The sequence below is a fragment of the Tamandua tetradactyla genome, chromosome 14 (assembly GCF_023851605.1).
Source record: "Tamandua tetradactyla isolate mTamTet1 chromosome 14, mTamTet1.pri, whole genome shotgun sequence".
NCBI lineage: Eukaryota > Metazoa > Chordata > Mammalia > Pilosa > Myrmecophagidae > Tamandua > Tamandua tetradactyla.
The window spans coordinates 87,620,480-87,644,638 of NC_135340.1; the positions used below are offsets into that span (position 1 = coordinate 87,620,480).

The 24,159-nt window shown below is 50.7% G+C and overlaps 1 protein-coding gene and 1 pseudogene across 4 annotated transcripts in view; one reads left to right on the forward strand and one right to left on the reverse strand.

Moving 5' to 3' along the window:
* Positions 1 to 3,084: 3,084 nt before the first annotated feature.
* Positions 3,085 to 24,159, forward strand: part of CDCA4 (cell division cycle associated 4) — a 39,625-nt gene continuing 18,550 nt past the window's right edge. Inside the window, exons 1-2 of one of the 4 annotated variants that reach the window (XM_077128375.1) lie at positions 3,085 to 3,156; positions 9,814 to 12,809. In XM_077128375.1, coding sequence (XP_076984490.1) covers positions 9,823 to 10,551 — 729 coding nt within the window. In that variant the 5' untranslated portion in view covers positions 3,085 to 3,156; positions 9,814 to 9,822 and the 3' untranslated portion in view covers positions 10,552 to 12,809. Of the gene's footprint in view, positions 3,221 to 9,813; positions 12,810 to 24,159 lie in introns of all 4 variants that reach the window. The other 3 variants (XM_077128373.1, XM_077128376.1, XM_077128374.1) reach the window with 3 other exon arrangements.
* The window catches only part of LOC143655507 (acyl-coenzyme A diphosphatase NUDT19-like), a 30,292-nt pseudogene continuing 23,832 nt past the window's right edge, over positions 17,700 to 24,159 (reverse strand).

Below are 24,159 nucleotides of genomic sequence, written 5' to 3' on the forward strand. Positions count from 1 at the left end.
TTTCTCATTTTGATTATTGTACTTTGCAGCTCTAAAATTTGTTGGTTCATTTTTATAATTTCCATTTCTTTATTTTGTTCAGACGTGTTTCCTAACGTTCTTTAGTTCCTTGCATATGGTTCCTTAAGCTCATTATAGTTAAGACAGTTGATTTAAAGGTTGTGGCTAGCAGTTTCAATATATGGGCTTCATAAGGGGTGGTTTCTGGCAAATTCTCTTTTTCCCGTGAATGGCCATACTGTTTTGGTTCTTCACAAGTTTTTGCACTTTTTTGTTGAGCACTGGGGTTTCTGAGTATTATCTTGTTATGTCTCTGGAAATCTAGTTCTTGTACTCCTCTTGGATTGCTGGGTTTTTGTTTGTTTTTTCTGTGGTTGTTGTTGCTGTTCTTGCTGAGGGCTGGAGCCATCGATCTGTGACTTTTGCAAACTATTTTTGTTCCCAAATGGAAATGGAAAGAGGAAAGAGAAAAAACTTAGTACTGCCTCTTTAAGACTCTTCTGCCACTTCTGCCTGACAGGGGTAGGTAGATGGGTAAATTTGTAAATTGAGAGTATTCCAGAGAATAAAGAGGGAACTGATGATGACTTGTTCTATGAAGCCAACAAAACATTGATACTAAAAGACATAATGGGAAAGAAGAATGTGTAGGCTATTCTTTCAGAAACATAGGCACTAAAATTCCAAACAAAATACATGCAAAACAAATCCAGTGATATATGAAAAAGATAATAAATCACAATCAAGCTGGATTCCAGGAATGCAAGATTAATTTAACATTCCAAAATTAACCAACATAATTCACCATGTTGACAGAATGAAGGAGGAAAAAATAAGAACATTTCAAAAGGTGCAAAAAAAAAAACATTTGATAAAATTCAACACCCATTTATGATAAAATACTTAGCAAAATAAATATCCAAGGGAATTTCCTCAATTGGAGTAACTGTATTTACCAAAACAATCTAATGAAAATATAATGAACAGTGAAATCTTAAAACCTTTCTCCTGAAATTGGGAATGTAACAAAGATTTCTGCTCTCACCAATTCTATCTAGCACTGTACTGGAGGACCTAGCCAGTGCATAAAGGGAAATAAAAAGAAATAAAGTATGAGGATTTGAAAAGAAGAAATAAAATTGTGTAGAAGATAATTCCTAGAAGATACTTTGACTGTACAAAATCCAAAATAATCTCCAAAAAAAAGTTCAAATTAATAATTAAGATCAATGGACCCATGGTCAATAAAGGAAAATTGGTTGTATTTCTATATACAAGTAACCATTATAAAATTTAAAAATTCTAAATCATACCATTAGCAAAGGATCAATATGTCAAACAAGGAGGCCTGTGGGGAGATAGAAGGGTAGGATACTTCAGGAATCAGTCCCTTTACCAAAAGAATGATTGTATAAGAACTGTCGGAATCCAATATTGTGGAGCTCTGGAGTCTGGAGGAACACTGTGCAGCATTCAGTAACAAGCTGGAAAAAGAGGCTGGTAAATTGCGGTATCTGAAGTTGAATTTCACCCTGTGCAGTGGTTACCACCCCCACCCCCTCAACCACATGGCAGGCATCAATGGGGGCTGCAGCCCTGGCTCCTGGGGAGCTTGCTGGTGTAGGGTGAGCTTAGAAGGACCTAGTCCTCCCAAATCCGGGTGTGTGGTCTGCTCATTGATCACTGCTTTTCATCAGCTACTCCAGAATGCTGGGGGGGGGGGGGGGGGCGGGCAACTCTGCCACTTATGCCTGACGGGGGGTAGGTAGATGGGTAGACATTAATTTAAGAATCTAAAACTTCCAATAACTTAGTCACCCATAAGTCTTTTCTTATTTTTTCCCCTTATTTTTCTGTCCATTTTTGGTCCTGTGTCCTGGCATGCATATTACATTTTTATTGGATGCTATACATTTTGGGTGAAAAGGAGGGGAGCATCTTTTCATTTGTTTAAGAGCATCACAGCACTTGTTATTTTCTTTGCTCTGATCCTGTGGGTGAATATCCTTGTCCATTTTTCTACTGCCTTGTTTATCTTGTTCTCATTTGCAGAATGTCTGTGGGTTAAGGAACTTAATTCTTTGCGTGGGATATGGCTAGGAGATGTTTTTTCTGAACCAGAGTTTTCACTTTGACAGTCACACACTTAAAATTTTCATGTCGTCTGATTTATCAGAGTTCTTTTATCTCTCACGGGAGCCTGCAACGTTCTAACTGGAGTTTCTATTCCTTCTTCCCTCCACCATCTCCAAAGCCCATTCTCAACGGGGATTCGGAGTCTTGGCCCCCTCTGCCCTCCCTCTAGTGGTGACCCTCTCACTCCCAGGCCCCACAGACCTCTGCCGCAGCCGGCCCTGGGCAGGTGGTGCACACTCACCTGCCAGCCCCCCACCCCTAGCGCCTTGGTGTGGTGCAGCTGCTTTCCTGGTCTGCGCGGCGCACGGCTCAGAAGTGTTTCGTGATCAGTAGTTTCAGGATTTTGCATCCTAGTTAATACTTTCTCCACTCAGAAACTGTTTTCCAAACAGTCTCCCCTGGATTCTGCTTTCATTTCTTCCCTGTAGAACTGGGAATCCCCTGGGGTTACCCAGGCGTCTGGACTCGCCGGAGTGGCCGGGGTGGAGCGCAGGGCCCAGGCCACCCAGGGCGCCGCTGGACTCCGCGCCCCTCCTCCGGAGCCTCGCCCCCCCCCCTCCCCTCCCCTCCCCTCCCTCCTCTGACTCCTCCCCCCTCCCCATCTCCCTCTTTCCCCCACCCCTTTCTCCTCCCCCCTCCCTCCTGCTCCCGGTCAATTTCTACTCCCCCCTCTCTCCCTCGTCCAGCCCCGGCCCGCGCGATCCGGCGGCCTCAGCGGGTCACCAGGCACCGGCCTGCGCCCAGGCCCGCCCCGCAGGCCGCGAGCTCCGCCAGGAACCCGCGCCGGGCCAACGGCCGCGGCGGCCCGCGCGGGAAGCCGCGAGCGAGGCCCCGCCCCCTCGTTCGAACTCGCGGCCCCGCCCCCGAGCCCGGCCAATCGGCGCGCGCGGCGCGGCGGCGCCATGGTGACACTTTGTAGGCGCCGAATGGCCGCCCGGCCCCGCCCCGCGCCCGCCCGGAGGGCCCTCCTTAGGCACCAGCGCGCTGCGGCCCAGGCGGCAGGCGGACCTCGGCGCGCAGGTGAGCGTCCCCGCGGCGGGGCTGAGGGTCGGGGCGGACGCCGGGGTCCGGTGGCGCGCTCGAGGTAGGTCCGCGGCGCGCCTTTGTGTCGCGTCCGGAGGACGCTGCGATGCCCTGAAACCCCCGAGGCCCCGACACCCCCAGTCTCCGATACTCCCGAGGCCCCAACTCCGCCCAAGGCCCCGTCGTCCCGACAGCCGCGCCCCTGGCGTCCGGAGGACCCGGGCCTTTCACCTTGGCGGGGACCCGGGAGGTCCCTGCGGCCGGGGTGGTCTCTCCCCGGGCACGGGGCTCTCAGGGACTCGCGGCATTGCCTGGAGCTGTGGGCGGTGTGGGACGGGGGGCGGGGTGGGGCTCCCCGGAAGGGCCCTGAGCGAGCTCGACCACCCGGCGCGGGCGGGAAAGCCAGCACCTCCCCCCACCGGGCATGAGTCATCAGTCTTCTGGGAATCCCCTCTGGGTTCCTATGTCTTCATTTTCCCCAGCCTTTATCATTTTAAATAAAAAGATATTACCTGCCCATGGCTTCAGTCAAATTGTTGACTTTAAACAAAGACAAAAGTTAAGTGCACTTCCTTGGCCGGGTGTGAAGAGATTGCCTCCTCAAAGGCCCCCAACTGTCCTCTTCACCTGTATCCTCAGTTGCTCTGGGCGACAGTTCCTGCCCTGCTCGGCACCGGGGTCCCCTGCCTTCTGGCTTCAGCCTTGAATTTATAGCCATGACCCGAAAGTTGCGCAGCTGCCTTAGGGTCTCACCATCTGTCTGTCTTTACCTGTTCTGCCATCTGTCCATTTAGCCTGCTGTGCATTGTTCATCCATCCTCACATACATTCCCCATCTGTCCTTCCCTCCCTTTCTCCTCTACCTCCCTCCCTCTCTCCCACCCATCCACCCACCCATTCATCCTGGCCAGATGTTGCCCTTTGTATTTCATCCCTAAAGGCCTCCCCCGAGGTGGAGTGAGGTGTGGGTGTGGGTTCTTAGCAGTAGAGAGCTTGAATTTTATCTTTGGTCCTGTTAGCAAAAGTGGGTTTTGCCTCTTGATGTAGGCACCTTCCAAAATGGCCTGCCAGGGTCCCCCTTCTCTGGAACACTAGGGGACAGGGTGGGCTGGCTTGGTGAGTTTCCCTTGTTTTTTCCAGATTGGATTGCTTTAAGAGGCCCGTTTCGGGTGTGTTGCAGTGGGGCCTTCTCTAATCTTGTCGGGCTGTCAGGGAGCCCATGGTGCGGGCATTAGGTGGCTGCAGGCTTGTGCCTGCCTGCCTCCCCGCAGGCTAGTCCAAGCTGCACGGGCACGTGGAGACAAAGTGCGGGCGCGAGAGGGTGTGGAAAGAGCAGGGCCCCAGAGCCTCATCCTAGCTACTCTACATTTTCAGGTTTTATCACACTTCATTCAAATCCAGACCAGATCAGTTGCCGCCTTCCTTTTTGGGAGGGTGGCACGGTTTGTCTCAGGCAAAAGGAAGTTCGAGTGTTTCATTCCAAGTGACAAAAGCCCTTGAAACTAATTTTCTAGTAATTGCTTGTGAAAAATTTCAGGCAGACAATAGGAAAGTGAACCCACATATACATGTACCTGTCACTCAGATTCAGCATTTTGCAAGGCTTGTCTTCTTGTTCTCTCTTTGGTGAAGTATTTCAAAGCAGCTCTAATCCACTCGTAGAAATGAATTTGTGTTGATTTACCTCCTGTGGGTCCAGCGCCAGGGGCTGGGGTCAGCACCACTTCTCCCCGGGCCAGGCAGGACACTTGGTCTTCAGCCCCTCTTGCTGTCCTGCTCTCCGAGGCTTTGGCCCCAGGCCGCTGTCCCCTGTTTTGCTCAGCCTGCCCAATGCTTGGGCTTGTGGAAGGGGCAGAGCTGCTTTTCACCCAGGAGTGAGCCTGGTGACCTCCTGGGTTTAGGTGGAAGACTGGCACCCCAAGGAATTGGCAGCTTTGGGCATTCAGCTGATTCTGTGGTGACAGAATGGGAGTGGGTCACAGCTGGTATATGCTGTTGGGAGCTGCCCAGTGAGCCAGACCCTGCCGTGAGGCCACCTCCAAGGACGAGGCCCTCTGTCCTTTATGTGATCCAGAGGGACTGAAGCGGGCTCAACGACAGTCCCCATGCTGACCTTGTCCCACACATTAGTACTGCCTGGCTCCTTCCCCGGTCCAGCCTGCGAGGAAGGAGGAAGGACTGTGAGGGCCTCAGTCCAGCAGCCAGGGCAGCCCTTGGAGGTGACAGGCTGGTGGCAGCTGCCCTGAAGGCCTCTTTGGAATGATCCATCTGTCAGCACCTTTTACATTGGATATAACAGAAAGCTGATGATTACTGAAGATTTGGGACATTGGAAAGGTGAAGCTTCAGAGTGGTTTTTAAAGTATACGTGTGTCAAGGCTCAGGGGGAAGCAGGAGTGGCGACGTGGAGAGTGGTTTTAGGTTTTCAGTCAGTGCTCCTGCCCCCACCATCAGCTGGCCTTAAGCCTTCAGCTTGTAGAGAGGGGCTGCTGCAGACATGTCAGAAGGGGACGGAGTCTTAACTGTGAAGGGGGGCAATTTGTAAAGGCTGGTAAAGTGGGAGTGAGCAAGTGTGAAAAAATGAAGAAAACTGGTGGAAGAGTGAATTGTGTCGTTCCCCCCCCCCCCCACTTCCTAGAAACCGGTTTGACAGGTTGGTGAGGGGCCTTAAATGTGTTCTCCCCCTTTGCCTCGTCCTCAGTCCAAGATGGAGGCTCAGGAATCGGGTGCTGACAGTGTCCAAACCCAAAGCCACGAGACAGTGCCATTGGTACCGGGGGAGCTGTAGTGGTGCCGAGGCTGTGGCGAGTGGTGACATGCGGTTCTCTAGTACCTCCATAGGTTGGAGTGAACGTGCAGCTACTGGAAAGAATCAGGAACTTTTTTTTTTTTTTTACATGAGCAGGTACCGGGAATTGAACCCGGGTCCTCTGGCATCGCAGGCAAGCATTCTTGCCTGCTGAGCCACTGTGGCCCGCCCAGAATCAGGAACTTTTTTTACGTGATGTGGAAGATTCTTACAACAAGCAGAACTGCCCCGTGCCCAGGAGCCCGCGCTTAGGGATGGAGCTGCAGGAGAAACCCAAGTGGCTGCCGAGGCCTCTCTGGCAGTGGTTTGGTCTGGTGTCTTTTGCTGCCCCCTGAAGTCATCTGGGTGACCGGGATGTCTCACTGCCTTCTCCAGCTGTGCTGTGGGGGCCTCGAGGAGGCTGGGCGGGCCCCACACCTGGCCTTCAGAGGTGGGGTTTGCCTCCAGCTTGGGGTGAGGGTGCCTTTGTTAGTCCACCTGCCTGGGAAGTTGGGGTGCAGGGTTGTGGGGCCCTCCTGGAGCAGGAGCTGGAGCTGGAGCTGTTCCCAGGTGTGCTGTGGCTGCCCTGTGGGCCAGGACTGGGCCTGGAGCGAGTGGCCCGTCCTGACAGGTGGAAGCATAGACGTGGCTGGAGAGATGGAGAAAGTAAGAGCAGTGGCTGACTTGCCATAGGAACCTTGTCTCTGCTGCATGAGGTGTCCTTTCATAGTTTGACATAATCTTAATATAATTTCACAATATAGTTAGCAATTTTAAACCAGCGATGGGGGGAAAAAGCACTAAATTTTATAAATAGTTAATTTGCAGCTAAGAAAAGAAGATGTGAAAACCTTATAACCAGAATGATTGAAGTCTGTGTAGGTGTGCTGGGGGCAAACCCTCTCTTGGACTCAGTGGGAACAGTTGATGAGTTGGTCTGTGCAGTAAGAGACAGTGAGTGGCAGAGCAGCTGCTCTACGTGAGGCCAGTTTGTGGGAAATACGGTGTGGTCTCCTACACTATTTTTTTTTAATGTTTTCTTTTGAAATAATTAGAGATTCATAGGAAGTTGCCATAAAATGTATGGAGAAGTCCCTGCAGCCTTTACCCACCTTCCCCAATTTGGCACTGCACAGAACTAGGGTCCAACATCAGCTGCAGGGAACTGGCATCAGAACAGCCCATGGAACCAGTCCAGACTCGGCAGGCATACCAGCCTGGGCACAGTGTGCATACCTGCCCATGTGTGCGTGTGCACATGCGTGCACCTTCATGGAGCCACAACCACAGTCAGGATACAGAACTGCCCTGTCACCTTGCAGGCCTCACACAGAGCCCTCCCACCCCCTGCCACCCCTGAGTCACTTCGAGGGTAGTGTCTGGGTGGACATGCGTGGATGGCGCCTTTTGAGATGGGCTCTTTTCACGCAGCATCGTTCCCCGTGGCCCCAGCTGTGGCGTGAGCCTGTGGTTGTTCCTCTCCACCCCAGAGGTGTGTCCCGGGTGAAATGGACCACAGCTTGTGTGACCGCCTTCCTGGTGGACTCCTGATTTCAACTTTAGGAGTAAAGCTCCATATTGTTTGCATGAATGTGGGTTTTCATTTTTCTACGATATTTGCCCAAGAGGTCACTGAATTTTTAAAGAAATTTAAAGGTCTTAAATGCAGGGAGATGAGGTTTATGACATGGAAAAGAAATTCAGCAGAAAGAGGAACCCTTTCTTTGTTCCTGGCAGAGGCGTGTGTTTAGAGGGATTCCTGGAAGGCCCAGGACAGCAGAGTGCAATTCTGTGGGAAACAGTGTGAGCCCGCAGCCTCCCAGGGACCCTGGGATGGAACTTCTGAAAAGAAATTTGCATCTTTAAAAGGTTCTCACTATGTTTATGAATAACAAGGTATTTTAAATAAAAGTGTAAGTCTACATGACAAGTACAAGCTCCCAGATGTGCCCCATCTTGCCTTTCTCTCCCTTCCAGAAAAGAGGCCCCTGGCTGGGCCGCCCTGGGGACAGCCTGTGGGTCCCACACCAGCTCCTGTAGGCCCCCAGCCCTTCCGGCTGGTGCAGTAAGGCAGCTCCACTCGCAGGGCTTCCTCCCATTAAAATCAGTTCCAAGATCGGTTTCTACCTGTTTCCCCTTCTAAGGATGGAAATATTGCTGCTAGTTCATTTGGTGAGCATGTGCCAGACAGGGCTGTGCCCCCTACTGAGGCTGCTGGGGGCTCAAGACGTGTGCGGTTAGCTGAGAGGTTGGGGTGTGAATAGCCAGGGGACCGCAAGGCCAGGCGGTCAGGAGCAGGTGGCCTGTGGTGGGGGCAGCATGGACAGATGGACGGGAGTGGGAGGTGCAGGGAACCAAGCTGAGGCTTCGGTTTTGGATTGTATGTGAATATGGTTAGATAAGGGCCCCTGCTTTGGAAACTTAGTACCTTTCTCCAGTTTATTCAAGGGTCTTGGTTTAAGCTTTATGTTGATTGACTTACCCGTTACTCTGACTATCCTAATAGTTAGGTTCGTACTGCAGATCCAGCTTTATGGCCAATATTCTAAAGTTGTTAAGGGGAATGTGTGTATGTCACATCTTTAGAAAGCATATTTTAAAGGTACGTGAATTTTTAAATAGTTGCTTATGTTACAGTTGGGATTTGTCATTCCTTTTCCAAATTTGGACATTTTTGAGGGCCCTCTCTGTTCCAGCGTGCCCCCGTGCCTGGCCCATGATCTGGGCATATCTTGCAGGGCCCTGGGCAGCTGAGCCCCCTCACAGGGTAAGAGCCCTTGGAGCTTTGGCATTCATGGGGTGCCAGCTCAACCAGGAGCTGGAGGGGCTGGCGGGGGCCTGCATGGCCTGATCGGGTGTCCAGGCCCTGGGGCAGTGTCCTGAGCCTGCCACCTTGGGTCTGGGTGAGGCCAGGGTTACTGTCCCCCGTGCCCTCGGGGCTGGGACCACAACCCCAGAAATGGCTTGTGCTGGTGTCCTGCTGTGGAGCGCTGGCCAGGACCAGCCCCCTGCAGCTTCTTTGTTTGCAGGGTTGAAGAAGGGTGGAGGTCAGGAGGCCTTAGGACCATGGCAGTGCAAGCGTTAGTAAAAGTCAACTTTGAGGGCTGATGAAACTATACCTACCGATGCTGGGAAGTAGAAAGCAGCATGGCAGGCCTTTGCCCACTGAAGAGCTGAACTGAAGGACAGTGGGCCCAGGCAGGTGGACTGCTGCCTGGACCGGGCATGCAGCAATCTCTGTCCTGGTTGTTTCTGGCGCTGTAGATTCAGTAGGTCCATGACCAGTGAAAACACTAATTTGTAAGAACATTGCCAGGGGGGTAGGAGGGAGGCAGAAGTGGTTCTGTCCATTGGTGGGACCCCTGGTTTCTCAGTTCCAGAAGTGTTGGGCTGAGGAGGGGGTGTCTCCCGCAGGCAGCCCCCCGGGTCCACCCACCTGTGTAGTCTGCAGCCACCTCACTTCACTCCAGAGTCCTCTCCTCTCCCCTAGTGTCAACATTTCAAATTTTGGTAAAGATTTCTAGCATCCCTCTTTAGATACATACTTCTCCTCTGTTAAGTTTGTTGTTGTATTTTTTAATGGAAAAAAAATTGTGCTGGGTGTAGAGGTATATTGTTTGTTGAAAACAAAAACAAGACAGAAAACAAACTTTCATTGGCTTTGTTCATTTGAATTAAAGATAGACATGGTAATGCCTCTATTGGGGCAACTCTCCTTCATCCCATTTGGCCCCCTTGGGTTCAGATCTCCCAAGTCTGTCCCTCTGCTGCAGAGCAGACCCCGTGTTCTCACCTCTGGTGGCTGTGGACAGTGTGGGGAGCATCTGGAAGATTGACCCACGCTCACGGCTTTGTCTTGCTTCCAGCAGGACACGATGTTTGCAAGAGGATCTAAGAGGAAGTGCTGTGAGCCTGGGGAGGGCGTGCAGGCTACGCTGGCCGGCCTGCGGACGGCACCCTCCTATGCGCTGCAGCGGCAGCTGCTGCTGGACATGTCCCTGGTGAAGCTGCAGCTGTGCCACATGCTGGTGGAGCCCAATCTCTGCCGTTCCGTCCTTATCGCCAACACGGTCAGGCAGATCCAGGAGGAGATGACGCAAGATGGAACATGGCGGCTCGTGGCCCCGAGCACAGATCCGGTGCCCCTTGACCGCCTGGTGTCCACTGACATCCTCTGCCGGGTGGCCCAGGGCCCCGAGGGAGAGAGGCCCACCCTTGATGGTGGCAGCTTCCCCGGGGACTTTGAAGGTGTCCAGGCCCAGGACCTGATATCTGAGCCTCCCACAGCCCCATCTGCACAGGTGCCAAGGAGCCCCCAGAGTGGCACTTGGGAAGTGGACAGCTCTCGGGAGAGCAGAGGAAGCTTCCAGAAGTCGCTGGACCACATCTTGGAGACCCTGGACAGCAAAGCGCCTGGCTCCATGGAAGACCTGTTTGCGGACGTGGACGCCTCCTACTACGATCTGGACTCGATGCTGGCGGGTGTGGTGGGCAGCGCCAGGCCGGCCCCTTGTGGTCCCCCAGCCGCCCCACCCCCCAGCACCAGCTGCAAGTCGGACCTCGGGGAGCTCGACCACATTGTGGAGATCCTGGTGGAGACCTGAGCCGAGGACGCGGCGCACCCCTCCAGATGGCCTGTCAGCTGGACCTGCAGTCCCCTGGAGACTGGCAGCCCACATGCTCTGGGAGTGGCACTCTCGCCAGCCCCCAGCCCTCAGTCAGCCTTGTGGGCCTGCCAGTCGGCCACAGGGATGTCCTGGGGCCACTTGCCACTGGCAGGGTTGGCCACGCTCACATGCAGGGCAGGGAATTCACCTGGAACCTTCATATTTCTGGACCAGCCCTGACATTCCCCCCCAGCCCGATGGCCCCCTTTGGTGTCCAGCTGCAGCAGCCTGGAGGATGGCATGCCTCCCTCCACCCAACCACTGTGGTTTAGATGGGACGGGAGGGGGGTGTTAACATTAATTTTATATGTTTTGTCATAGGATATATTTTTAAACTTTTTATACTTTATCTTTTTAGATTTTTTTCAGCTATTTTCTAAAAAGTATATTTTTTCTATAAACATTCTCTGCTGCTACATTAGAAATTTTTATAGCCTGAACAGTTGCAGCTGGTGTCTCTCATTTCTTCCAGGTTCAAAGGAGGGACTCTTCACAGTGAGCGTCACTACTCCACGCGGCCGGCAGTGTGAACCTGCCGCCCTTTCTCTCTCAAATTCCTGGGTAAACCTCCCCAGAGCTGACTAGGGAAACACTGGGGCTGGCTTTGGTTTCGACCCCCGTTAGGTGCTCTTCCTCTGTAAAGTGCAGATGTAAATTATGGAGGGCTTTATTTATGCCTATTTATGGAAAGGTCATCATGTGGCCTGCAGGTCCTTGATGGCGTAGGTCAAAGAGAGTTTCTCTGGAAACTGCCAGCCTCCTGCGCGGTGCACTGTAAAAGTCACTATTCGCTGGGGCCCTCGCCGGGTGCCCGCTCTGGACTGTACCCATTGAGCCTACCAGAGCTGGGTGCCACCGGCAGGGGTGGGAGGGGTGAGCCCACCTGCAGACAGAACTGGGATCTAGAATTGAAGGATGCTGGCCATGTGATCTGTAGCCTCCCCGTCCGGAGGCCTCCTGATGGCGGCTGAAGGCAGCCCCTGACCCGGGCGCCTTCCAAGTCCTGTCCATTCACAAGTGAGACCACCCTGTTTTTCCCATTTGCTGTGCCATGGGCTTTTTCTTTTTCCTGCCTTCCTACTCCTATAGTCACAAAAGTTTGTTTTCTATCAAACAAACTTTTGTCAGTGATGTAAAGCTCACTTTAATTAAAAGCATCCGACAACTAGAATGAGCACGTTGGTTCATTACCCACTGCGGGGCGTGCCAGTGGGTCCATTTCTCCTCCAGCTCAGTCCAGCAGGTCATGAAACGGCACCTTGCTGAGGCACAGAAAGTTTCTCTTGAAAGTGGGGTGGGGGCACTTGTTGTCCCAGGCAGGACCCCTCCCTCGCACAGTGCCCCACCTCGAGGCTGCCTGCTGCCATCGACATCCACGCCTTCCTGGTTTTGAAAATATCGTACTTGTGGCTTTACAAGGTAACATTTGTTCAGTTTGAGCAACAGCTATTCCTGCAGCCTTGAGAGGCAGAAGCAGAAGGTGACTGGGAAGCCTGTGGCCGTAGGCTGCCTGCCCGGGGTGGCTGCACCAGGCTCAGCAAAGGCCAGGCTGCATGTCCTGCTGACGCTGTGAGGGGCACCTGCGAGATGCGTGAGCAGGGGCTTTGGTTTGCTGGAAAAGTTCTAGAGCCAATCTAGCAGTGCCTTATTCTGGATTCTTCATCTTGCTTAAAGTTTGACTAACATGTAAGCTGGGGGTCTGCTTACTTCCACTGTAGTCTCCATCGGCTGCAGTTTTCCAAGAATCGCTCTCCAAATTTAATTACTGTGGGTATGTTTTTTTCCAGTATGTAGGTGCAAATTAATCACCTTTGGAAACAAAATATTCCAGGTGTTTGTCTCCAAAATATAAATCCCGATGGCCTAAAATCTGTGCCGAGTAAGGGGGACCACAGGCCTTGCTGCTGCCCAGCCACCTGGGGGAGGGAGCGGGGAAGGGGGAAAGGTGCTTTACTTTCTTGCTTTGCAATTTTTTTTAACTAGCTTATAATCTGTTTATTTAGAAACAACCAAAGATGTTTATTGTCAAAACCATAGCAGCTGTCAGTACAGGGGTGATAGTTTTAGGGCCCAGACCGCGCTCATTGTTCCAGCCTTGGGCAGTTTCGCAGTGCGTGTGCGTCGAATCTACCTTGGATCCATGATCATCACATGTGCAATTTTGCAGCTACCTTTCACCTTGAAAGCTTTGTCAGGTGTTTTTTGTTTGTTTTAATTAAAAAGTAATGCACATTCATTTTAAGAGGTGGAATAACACAAAAACACAGACCCATCTCTTCCCCAAGGTAGAGTGGACACCTGGGTGGGTGTCCCAGAAGGCAGTGTTTTTGGTAACATGGGCCCAGAGTGGTCGGCTACTCGCCCTGACCCACTGTGCCCACTGCCGGCCACTTTGCACTGCATCCCCATCCCCAGGTGTCAGGTGTGTCGGCAGTGATGGGCCCCACATGAGACCCTCATGTTTAAGTGACTGAAGTGGGGGAGATGGTCAGGGCCGGCAGCCCCTTCGGGGGAGCCAAGCAGCTTTGCCCTTGGGGTGAATGGTGGCCTGGGGTGGGGGGCACAGTGCAGATCCCAGATGTGTGAACTGGGGACAGTCTTGAAGCCCCGATGGCACAACGTGTCATGTCAGTCTATCTCCTATTGAAGTTGCAGTTATTTCCCTCTTCTGAAGTCTTGTAAGATCCAGGTGTGCCAGTTTGAATCTGTTGTGCACCCCAGAAAAGCTATGTCCTTTAATCCTCACTCGATATTGCTGGGTTCTTTTGTTTCCGAGGAGATGTGATTCACCCAATTGTGGGTGGAAATTTTGAATAGATCGTTTCCATGGAGATGTATCTCCACCCATTCAAGGTGGGGTTGCTTACTGGAGCCCTTTAAGAGGGAACCATTTTGGAAAAAGCTTGAGAACCAACAGAGCTAGAGACCTTTGGAGATGTGTAAAGAAAACGCCACCAGGGAAACTATTGAAGAAGCCTGGAGAGAAAGCCATCTGAGAGAGAAACCCCAAACGTGCTTGGCCTTCTTGAGCTAAGGTATCTCCCTGGATGCCTTAGTCGGACAGTTTTATAGCTTTGCCTTAATTTGAACATTTTCATGGCCTTAGAACTGTAAACTTGCAACTTAAATCCCCTTTTTAAAAGCCATTTCATTTCTGGTATATTGCATTCCGCAGCTTACAAACTGAAACACTTGGTAAATGCCAGCCAGGGGCCTTGGGGACGACTGCAGACAGCGAGTGTGTGGGTTCATGTCCCACAGGGTGCAGGCGCCGGGTACAGAGGGGTAGACTGACCACCCAGCCCCGGCTGCAGGGGCAGCTGGCTCCGGAGTCCCCACAGCAGGCTGGGCAGCCGCCTCTGCTCTTCCATGTGTGTTCTGCCATGTGGAAGCCCCAGCACCCCATGCTGGGGCACCCCTGGAAGTGCTCCTCCCCTGCGGCAGAGCCCCCTCCCACACCCACCCTAGTGTGGCAGGCCACGGTCCCAGGTTTCTCATCGCCTCTGAGCGCCGCTAGGCCGCTGGCAGTCCTCCAGGTGAGGGGCGCACCCCCCTGCCTGACAGAGGGTGGGCCCAGTCGGTCTGTGGCATGCCCAGGCCAGTGCTGGACACAGTGGAGCGTGTACGCGAAGCGGGTCTGGAATAGTCGAGCCAACAGCCCGCCCTTGGGAGAAATTCCAGAGCCGTTTCCCGCACCGCCACGGGCCGAACGGCCCGAATCCCGGTGGAAGAAGCTTCCAAACTTTCAGAAATAAGTGCCCGCCCGCCGCTCGCCAGCCCCAGGGTGGATGGAGGCCTGGATTCTGACTAATCTCTCTCTAGAAATTAGCATCATTAAAGTGCCGTCCACGAAGAAGCCTCTAAAAAGTCCACGGGCAAGGAATGCAGGAAAAATGGTCGAGGCCTGTCTAGCAATCAAGTAATGTTATTTTTCTGGATTTTGTGGCATTTACTTTCTTCAATCCTTGGTTCGTCGTTTCTCTTCTCACTCCACTCAAACTCTCTTTACTCTTTGTCCTCTAAGGGCCCCTCATGCTTCGGTGGACCTGCGGCCCCCCAGGCCCACGCATAAAGGTTAGGAAAGCAAGGAGGCCCAAGGGCAGGGAGAGGCTGCGCGGCGCGGGTGCTGCACCGCACGTGTTGGGGGCGGGGCGGGCGGCCGGCTCAGGGCAGGGCAGAAACAGTAAAGACCCGAAAGACTCATAACCTTGTCACCAGTGCCTGGGAAGAGCCCCTGCCCCCGCGTCTCCCCAGGTGGCTGAGAGCTCAGCAGGCCCCAGTGGTTTTCAGGGGGTGGAGGCAGCCTTGTGGCTGTGATCCTGGCTTCCCCAGGGAGGGAGCAGAGGGGGAGGGCTGGACTCCCTGACATCTGCCGCACCAGTGAGGTAGCCCAAGAGCCTCAGCCAGGACTCAAGGCAAATATTGCAAATGCAGAGAAAGCGCCCGAACCCCACCGGTGCCTTCCCCCGCTCCACCTCCACCCACCCCCTGCCTCTAGTTGGCTCACCTCCTCCCCCTCTCCCTTGTTTCCTGGACTTGGTTCAGGCAGACCCCAGACTCTGCGCTGCATTTGTTCGCTGCCACCCTGCAGTCCTGAGTGCCTGTGCACCTGGGACTTCCTTTCCCCTGTGAGTGCCAGGCGCTATCACACCTGACGGCGGCAGCGCCCACCCGTGGTCCCACATGCCCCCTACCGCGATCAATTCTGGCCAAAGCCGGTTGCATTGGCCAATAGGACTCATAAAGAGCTGGCGCTTCTTCCCCGCGGGTGCCAGATCTCTAAAGAGCTGATTCCCCTTTAAGAGCTGATGCCTCTCCTGGACAGGTGGCCCAAGGCCTGGGGTGCTCTCAGCTGCCCTGGCCTCTGAGAAGCAGAGGTCCTGGGGTGCCAGCAGCGGGGCTGAGGGAGGGGGCTGGCTCCCCAGGGTGGCTGCCCAGTGCTGAGTATTTGAGGCGTGGAGCCACTCAGCCCTCTGGACAGGAAGTACCACTTCCTGCCATGCCTTTAATCCTCACTCGATATTGCAGGCCAACTGGGCAGTTTGTGCCCGGCAGTGGACGTGATTCCTGCGCCAGCCACGGGGTCTGCCGGGGTGGGGGTGTGGGTGGACGCCCTGGCCCAGAGGAGACTGACCGGGAGGTGGAAGCCCCCCAGGGAAGACCAGGAGTGCCTGCGCCACCCCTGGAAGGCGCAAAGCTGCTGGTAGCCTCGGGGGTTTCCAAGGCCTGCCCATTCCAGGACCACTGAACTGCCGGGCCTGGTCCCAGCTGGGGCCCTCCCTGTTGAGGGCCTCAGGGTGGGGCGGGTCCCCACAGGTTCCGCCCGCTGGGAGCCGCTGCGGGTGGCCCTGTTCTCACCTCTGGGTAACTTTCTGGAAGCAAGTTTGGAAAAATGGCAATTCAGGGGAATTTGAGGATACTCTACCTGCAGAAAACCCATTTTACTATAAACATTCTAATCACCCGCAAAAGTAGAAGAAACAGGTATACTGAACCCCTGTACCCATTGCATATTTTCATCTTTTAGCTGGGAATTTTTTTTTTTTTTGCATAGGCAGGCACCAGGAATCTAACGTGGCAATCAAACCAGGTCTACGGCATGGCGGGCGAGAACTCTGCCTGCTGAGCTACCATGGCCTGCCTGAGCTGAGAGAATTTTAAAGCATATCCCAGATATTGAGACATTTCACCCCTAAATACTTGAATGTTAAACATAAAAATAAGGATATATTCTTACATAACCACAATGACATATTGCACTTAGAAAATTAATAATTCCTTAATATCATCTAACACTTCATATTCAAATGTCTCAGGTTCTCCTCAAATATTTTTTTTTGTCTTTTTGACCTTAAAAACTGAAGTAGTGGGCAGTGGGACAGTGGCTCAATGGCAGAATTCCTACCTGCCATGCTTGAGAACCAGTTTCGGTTCCCAGTGCCTGCCCTGCCTGCCCACGCTAAAACAAACAAACCAACAACAACAAAAAACTGAAGTAGCACATAAATTTAATCTGTCCACAGATGGCTGTGCGGCTTTAAATCTGTTATGTACCCCCAGAAAAGCCATGTTCTGTTTTTTTTTAAATCATTATTACTATTTTATAGATAGGAAAACCAAGACATTTGACAGCAGAGTCAAAGATCTTGAAATTGAAGGAATCTCTCATCATTTTCCACCTTTAATCAACAAACATTATTCCTCTTAAAAGAGGTGAAAAAATTACCCATATTAGACATACTGAAAATAAGCATCATTAAACACCATTAAGTGATGACGAGCTCTATATTTCCCTAAACTCTTTGCATTTATTAATTAGCACTTCAGAGTAAAGATAATTATGGTTTTTGTAAGACTGATAAAAGTCACTTCATATTTCTTTAAAATATTAACTAAGATAGATTTCAGTCTGTTCCATATATGAAACAGATAATGCCATTTGGTTTTAAACAGAATTGTATTTTGACCTTCAAAGCTAAAGACAGAAAGAAAATGACTATCACTTAAAGGTTGTCTCAAGTCTATTTTACCACCTTATCATGACACACTTAAATTAATTCCAGCAGAGAGAGAGTCTGCAGCCTGCTAAGCCCATCAGGGAAAGTGCTAATACACTGGATAGATAGAAAAACAAAGATGGTAGGACATCTTATTTGAACTTTCGAGATAATAAAACGATATAGAGGGCGGGCCACGGTGGCTCAGAGGCAGAGTTCTCACCTGCCATGCCAGAGTTCCGGGTTCCATTCCTGGTTTCTGCCCATGTAAAGAAACGACGACAGAGAGGTGAAAACTGCTCGGTTTTTTTCTCATGTTGGTAATAAGAACATTAATACTTTATATTGGTAGCATACTGTAAAGTTTAAAGTGTAAAATGAGCAGGAAGTCTGAATAATTCCCTTGAAATAAGAAAGGCTGTGCTATAACATATATATTATATTATTATATATGTAATATAGACTTATATGTAATATATAATATATGATTATATATAATATATATTATATGCAATATATAATATGATATATAATATATCTACAATATTATATATGTAATATAACATTTTATGTGTGATATATAATATATATTATTATATATGTAACATATATGTACTACAGGCATTAAACTCCTTCAGTTTCAAACAAGTCTGGTCAAGCCTCCTTATTATCAGGATGACTTCAAAGATGCCAGCTTGCAAACAAGCAGCCCTCTACATATGGCTCCTACCTATGACATATGATTAAGGATGAACTTGTTTATACTTTGAACAGTCACAAAAAGACTATAAAGATGGCGATCGTGCATCACTAGTTGGTGAAATTTCTCGGCTTCTTTCATGATTTCATCAATCGTTTTTTCAGTGGATAAATGTTTTTCTGAATAGTCTAGATCTTCCAAGTATGAATCATGGCCTGGAAAAGCTGGAGCGCCCCACCAGCAGTTAGTAACGTAATTGGCCTCCGTCTTTCCCTGCCTTCTATTGCACGACCCAAACAAAACTTGGGCAAGTCAGAGAGAGAGGCAAAGTTTTGCAGTTTTTCTATTTCATAGAGCTGCGGGGGTGCCAACCAAAGTTCTTTTGATGTGAAATTTTCAGTTGCCTCTGATGGAGATACGACTGGCAGTCCATCATCTCGGTCATGTCTGGGCTGACACACGGTGCCTCGAGCAGGCAGCACAGGAAAAGGGCTGTGTCGAAGAGGTGGCCACTGGTCTCAGGAAGGGCGTGAGCCAGGTGCTGCACTCGTGCAGCCCCCAGCTGTCAGGTGTGCAGTCCAGGCGCGTGCACAGGTGCAAGAAGTGGGAGGGTCACGGCGGATATGGGCGTGCCAGTCGGCAAGGCTGGGAGGCGACTCGGGTGGGTCGCCATGTTCTTTTAATCCTAATCCAGTTTTAGGGAGGCAGACCTTTTGTAGGGTGGAAACTTTGACTGGGTTGTCTCCATGGAGATGTGACCCACGCAAATGGGGGCACGACTGTTTGATTCGATTATTTCCAGGGAGGTGTGACTCTGCACATTCAAGGCGCATCTTAATTAGTTTACTGGAGTCCTTTAAAAGAGGAAACATTTTGAAGAAAGCTCAGACACAGATGTTTGGAGATGCAGAGGAAAATGCCAGAAAGACCACAGGAACTGCGAGAACTGTTTGAAACCAGAAGCTGGGCGAGGAGCCCAGCAGATCTTGCCATGTGATGGAAGCAAAGACCCCCAGTAATGAAAATCCAAAACCTGGAGAGGGCCAAGGATGCTAAGAGAAGAAAAACAACATTTGCCCCAAAGAAGCTAAGAAAAGACCAGGAGATGCCAGCTATATGCCTTTCCATGTGACTGAGAAAACTCGGATGCCATCCGGCTTTTCTTTGGAATCAAGGTATCCTTCTCTGGATGCCTTACTTTGGGCGTTTTTATGACATTCGAACTCTAAACTTGTAACTTAATAAATCCACTTTATAAAAGCCAATACATTTCTGGTATATTGCATTCTGGCAGCATTAGCAAACTCAAACGACACCTAACTCAGGCCAGATCCAGGTGAGGCAGGTTTTGGCCAGCACACTTCCTCATGCCCTGTCCACAGGCTACTGTCTCACCACCGTTGAGAGGTTTATAGGACCAGCTCCTGCCTGCACCCACCGGCAAGTTTCTTTGCCCCTGTATACCACCGGTCCCTGGGCAGCCCTCTGGGAAGTTCTGAGTGTTTGCTTTGGAGGAGTGGGGCCTCTTCTGGTCCTTGATCCCTCAGGCAGTAGGTACTTTTTTTGCACCTGCTTCTTCTGGATTCTTTGGAGTCTCTCACTTTTAACCCATTTAATTAGCCACCTTATATTAACTAACAGTTATTTATATTAAAATATTCCTGTTCAAATAACTGGTTTAGTTTGTCTCTGAGCTGGACAATGCCTGCTAGACTTTCGTTTGTGAATTATATATTTCAATGGGTATAGAATCGGGCTGTCTTTCTTTCAGCATGGGGAAGGTACCGACCCGTTGCCTCCTGGCCCCGTGGTTGCAGTGAGACGTCAGCTGCCACTCAGGCTGTTGTTTTCCCTGCAAGGCTCTTTTGAGTCCACTCCAGCTGCTTGATATGTCTAGGTGTGGTTTCCTGCTTGAGGTTATAGAGACTCTTGAGCTGGTGGATTGTTATCTTTCATCAGTTTTAGAAAACTCTTGGTCATTAAATCTTCAAACACATCTTCTCCCCTAGTTTCTCTTTCCTCTCCTCTGGGACTCCAATTGCCCCTAAGTTAGAACACTTGGTATTGTGTCCTGGACTTTGGACACCTGTTCTATTTTCCTGTTTTCCCTCCTACACGTTTCCTCTTTGTGTTTCTGTTTGGATACTCTCTATAGACCAATTTTCAAGCTCACAGATCCATTTCTCTGCTGTGCCCAGTCTTCCATAAAGCTCATCTAATGAATTACATTTTTCACTTGCACCATTTCCACTTTTTCTTTTTTATAATCTCCATGTTTTTGCTGAAAATTTCCATCTTTTCATGTATGCCATCCATTTCCCCCCTAGATCCTGTATCACTTTTTAAAAATTAATTAAAAATTTTTTTAAATACCAAACACAAATATTCGTAAATTTGATCATTCCATTCTACATATATAATATACATATATTCACACTATCATCACATAGTTGCATATTCATCATCATGATCATTTCTTGGAACACTTGCATCTATTCAGAAAAAGAAAACAGAAAAAAATTCATACATACCATACCCCCACCTCTCCCCCTCACTGATCACCAGCATTTCACTCTAAATTTATTTCAACATTTATAAATGTTAACATTTGTTCCCCCTATTATTCATCTTTATTCCATATGTTTTCCTGTATCACTTTTGTTTGGTCCTTTTACAAAGTTTGCCCTATGAGTTTACCTGTTAGGGCATCCCTCTGCCTGCCTCTGCTGCCCAGTGTGTGTGGTTGAGTTGTGTCCCGCAGAAGGAAAGGTGAAGTCCTACCAGGTACCTGTGAATGTGGCTTTATCTGGAAATGATGTCTCCTTGCAGGTACACTGAGCTGGTTTGGCCCTAATCCAGTTTGAGCCGTGTCCTTGTAAGAAGGGGAGGAGAGGCACAGGGAGAAGGCGTTCTGAAGACGAGGCAGGGATCGGACGTGCACTTATGTTCTGGGGGACACCGGGAGCTGGGAGGGGCGAGGCAGGTTCCCCTCCGCAGGCACACGGACCCAGCTCCCTCCCTGGAATTCAGCCTCCTGCCTCCAGAACTGCAGAAGTTAGCGTTTTTTTCCCCAAGCCACCTAGTGGTGGGACTTGGTCACTGCAGCCTGGGAAATGAAGGTGACCGTGCACCACATTTTCTCGCTTCTGTGTTTGTCTTGTCGTTTTCTATTATGTCCGAGGACAGGAGGGACTGAAGATAATCACACTTATTTCCAGAAGAGGCACACCCTCCTCCACCAGGTCACAGGGACGGGCTGAGCTTCTGCCTCCAGGACGTCAGTACCGTGAGGGCAGCCCAGACCTCGCATTGGCGCGGCTGCAGCCTGGACAGGGCAGGCTCTGCAGGGCAGCTCAGAGGCTCAGAAGCATCAGGAACGGAGAGACCGCTGTTCTGTCGTCAGAGCCCTGCAGCGTTCTCTTCACTCTCCACGCCCACGTCTTACCTTCCATGCCTGCAGGTCGTGGAGGTCTGCAGCTCCATGCACCCCAGGAAAACACGTGCGAAAGCTTACTCCACTCCTGTGCTGTGAACCATCCTACTAGGACCTTTCCAGGCAACTCCACTTAGGGTGTGGCCACCTCATTCAGGTTGGGTCTCACTTCTCTTCTTAGAGCCCTTTATCAGAGAATGAAATCCAGAGAGAGCGGAAACCACAGCAGCAAGAAGCAGAAGGCAATGGGACCTGGGAGAAATGGGAGAGGCCAGCAGATGCTGCCACATGCGTGGCCCCATGACAGGCTAAGGACCAAGGTCACCAGCAGCAGCCCCAGGGCGCCCGTCTTCAGGCATCGCCTTGATTTGCGCTTCTGCCAGCCCTAAAACCGAGCCAAGACGCTCCCATTGTTCGTGCCTGCCCGTTGCGCGGTATTTGCCTGAGTAGCCAGGAAATAAAGCAGAGGTCTTTCACCATGGCTGCCTCAGCGTGTTGGGTCAGGCCCTACATTCTGTAGTGCCGCAGGGAGCGTTCTCTCAACTGCCTGCCGCACCGTGGAAGTTCAGTGTCTGAGTTGCGGCTCGTTCCTGCCTCCTGGTGGAGCCCCTGCCTCCACCGTTTGCTGGAGATGAGAGCAGCCATGGGCCTCTTCCTGCAACAAAGGACTCACCGCCTTAGCTTCTGGATTGCTTTGTTTCTCGGCTCCCTGGGCTTTTTCCTGTAGTCTTGTCACCTCCTGGGCTGGTTGTGGTTACCGGGGCGAGGGCAAGTCTCTCGTGGCTGCACATCTGAGTCCGAGGCAGCCACTCAGGACCCACCAATGCCAGACCCCAACCCCAAAAGTGCCCTCCTCACCGGGAGCTGTTGGACACGAGGAGATGGAAACAAAATCACATGTGCTGTGCACGCGGGATCAGTTGGAGTTGTGGCTTCTGGCGGAAATAGAAACTTCCAGCCGCAGTGCCGTCGGCGCTCTGGGAGTTGGGACTCCAGGACAGAGAGTTCACCTCTGGGACCTGCCTCGTCTGGGACTCCTGACAGGTGCTGGGACTCTCCTGTGCCAGCCCCGCTGATGACCAGCCCGTGGAAAGTCAGGGTGACCACAGGTTCAGCAGGAAGACTTGGGGGTCTTCAGAGAGGAGGAGTGTGGCAGCCCAGGGGTTGGGACCCCTCCCTCAGGGATGAAGACGGGACTTTGCTGCGAGGCCAGATGACAGCAGAGGTCACTGGGCCTAGCCACTGCCATCATCAACACTACGAGACTCCACTGGGACTTCTCTGTGGCCAGCTCTCAGGCTCTGCCATAGTAGGCACCCCCCACCCCCATGTTTTTTGTGGGTCACTTGTTTCCATTTCGTGACCGGCTTTGCTTTAATTTGCTAAAGCTGATGGACTGTAATATACCAGAAATGGAACAGCTTTTAAAAACGGAATTTATTAAGCGAGAAGTTTATAGTTCTAAGGCTGTAAGAATGTCCAAACGAAGGCATCGAGAGAAAAATACCTTGACTCGAGAAATGCCGATGTCTGTCGGGTGGAAAGGCACATCGCTGCCATGTGCTGGGCTTGTTCCCAGTTCTGCTGCCTTCAGCTCCTGATGCCAGTGGCTTCCTCTTTAGGTGTCTATGGACCCTCAGGTAGCTGCTCCAGGGAAAAACTTTCAGCTTCTTCTCTTAGCTTAGCATCTCCCGGGACTGGAGATTTCTCCTTTTCAGGTTCTGGTTATTTCTGTGAGTCCCTGTTTAGCACAATCTCCAAACATCTATGTCTGTGTCAACTCTTGTTCACTCCAGTAACTAACTAATCAAGACCCACCTTGAATAGACAGGGTCACATCTCCATCTAATCAAAAGGTCGCACCCACAATTGGGTGGGTCACATCTCCATGTAAACCGCCTAATCAAGAGGTCCCACCCAACAATACTGGAACAGGATTAAAAGAACATAGCTGCCCCTGCAAGACTGGATCAGAATTAAAAGAACATGATTTCTTTGGGGTACATAACAGTTTCAACTTTTACATTCTACCCTCTGGACCCCCAAAAGACGTGTTCTTTCCATATACAAAACATATTCATTCCATCATAATGTCACAAAGCCTTAAACCATTTCAGTAGCAACACAAATACAATCTACCCTGATGTTCAGGAAGATTTTTGGTACCCCACACCTCAGAGGTGGGGGAACACATTCCTTAGGGATTGTGTTGTTACTGAAATTTCCATGGAGATAATCTAATCAAAAGTTTCTACCCTACAAATATTGAATCAGGATTAAAAGGAATGGCTGCTCCCACAAGATTGGATCAGGAGTAAAACACGGCTTTTCTTGGTACATAATAGTTTCAAATCAGCACATTCCATTCTCTGGACTCCTCAAAAAGACATGTTCTTTCCATATACAAAATACATTCCCTTCCATCACAATATCACAAAAGCCTTAAATCATTTCAGTAACAATACAAATGCAGCAGAAAATCCAAAACATACACAATCTCATCAAAATCAGTTACAGGCATGATCTGTCCTAAGACAAAAGTTCTCCTCTGGTTGCTGGCCTGTGAAACTCAGAACAAGTTCTCTGCTGCCAATATACAAGGGAGGAACAGTCATAGGATAAACATTCCCACTGCCATAGGGAGAACACAAAAGGAAAACAGGGGTCACCAGATCCAAACAGTTCTGAAAACCTGCAGGGCAAACTCTATTGGATTTCAAAGTCTGAGAGTCATTTTTCATTCTCAGGATTGGGAGAGCAGCAGTTCCACCCTTTCCAAGGGCTTACTCAGTGGCCTGTTCTCTCCAAACACTGGGGTGAGGATTGCAAACTTTGATAACTTTGGAGAGACCACCGTTTTCTCAGCTCCACCTCTGTAAGCATCAAGGCAGCACCTGGGCTCTCTGCCATCTCTG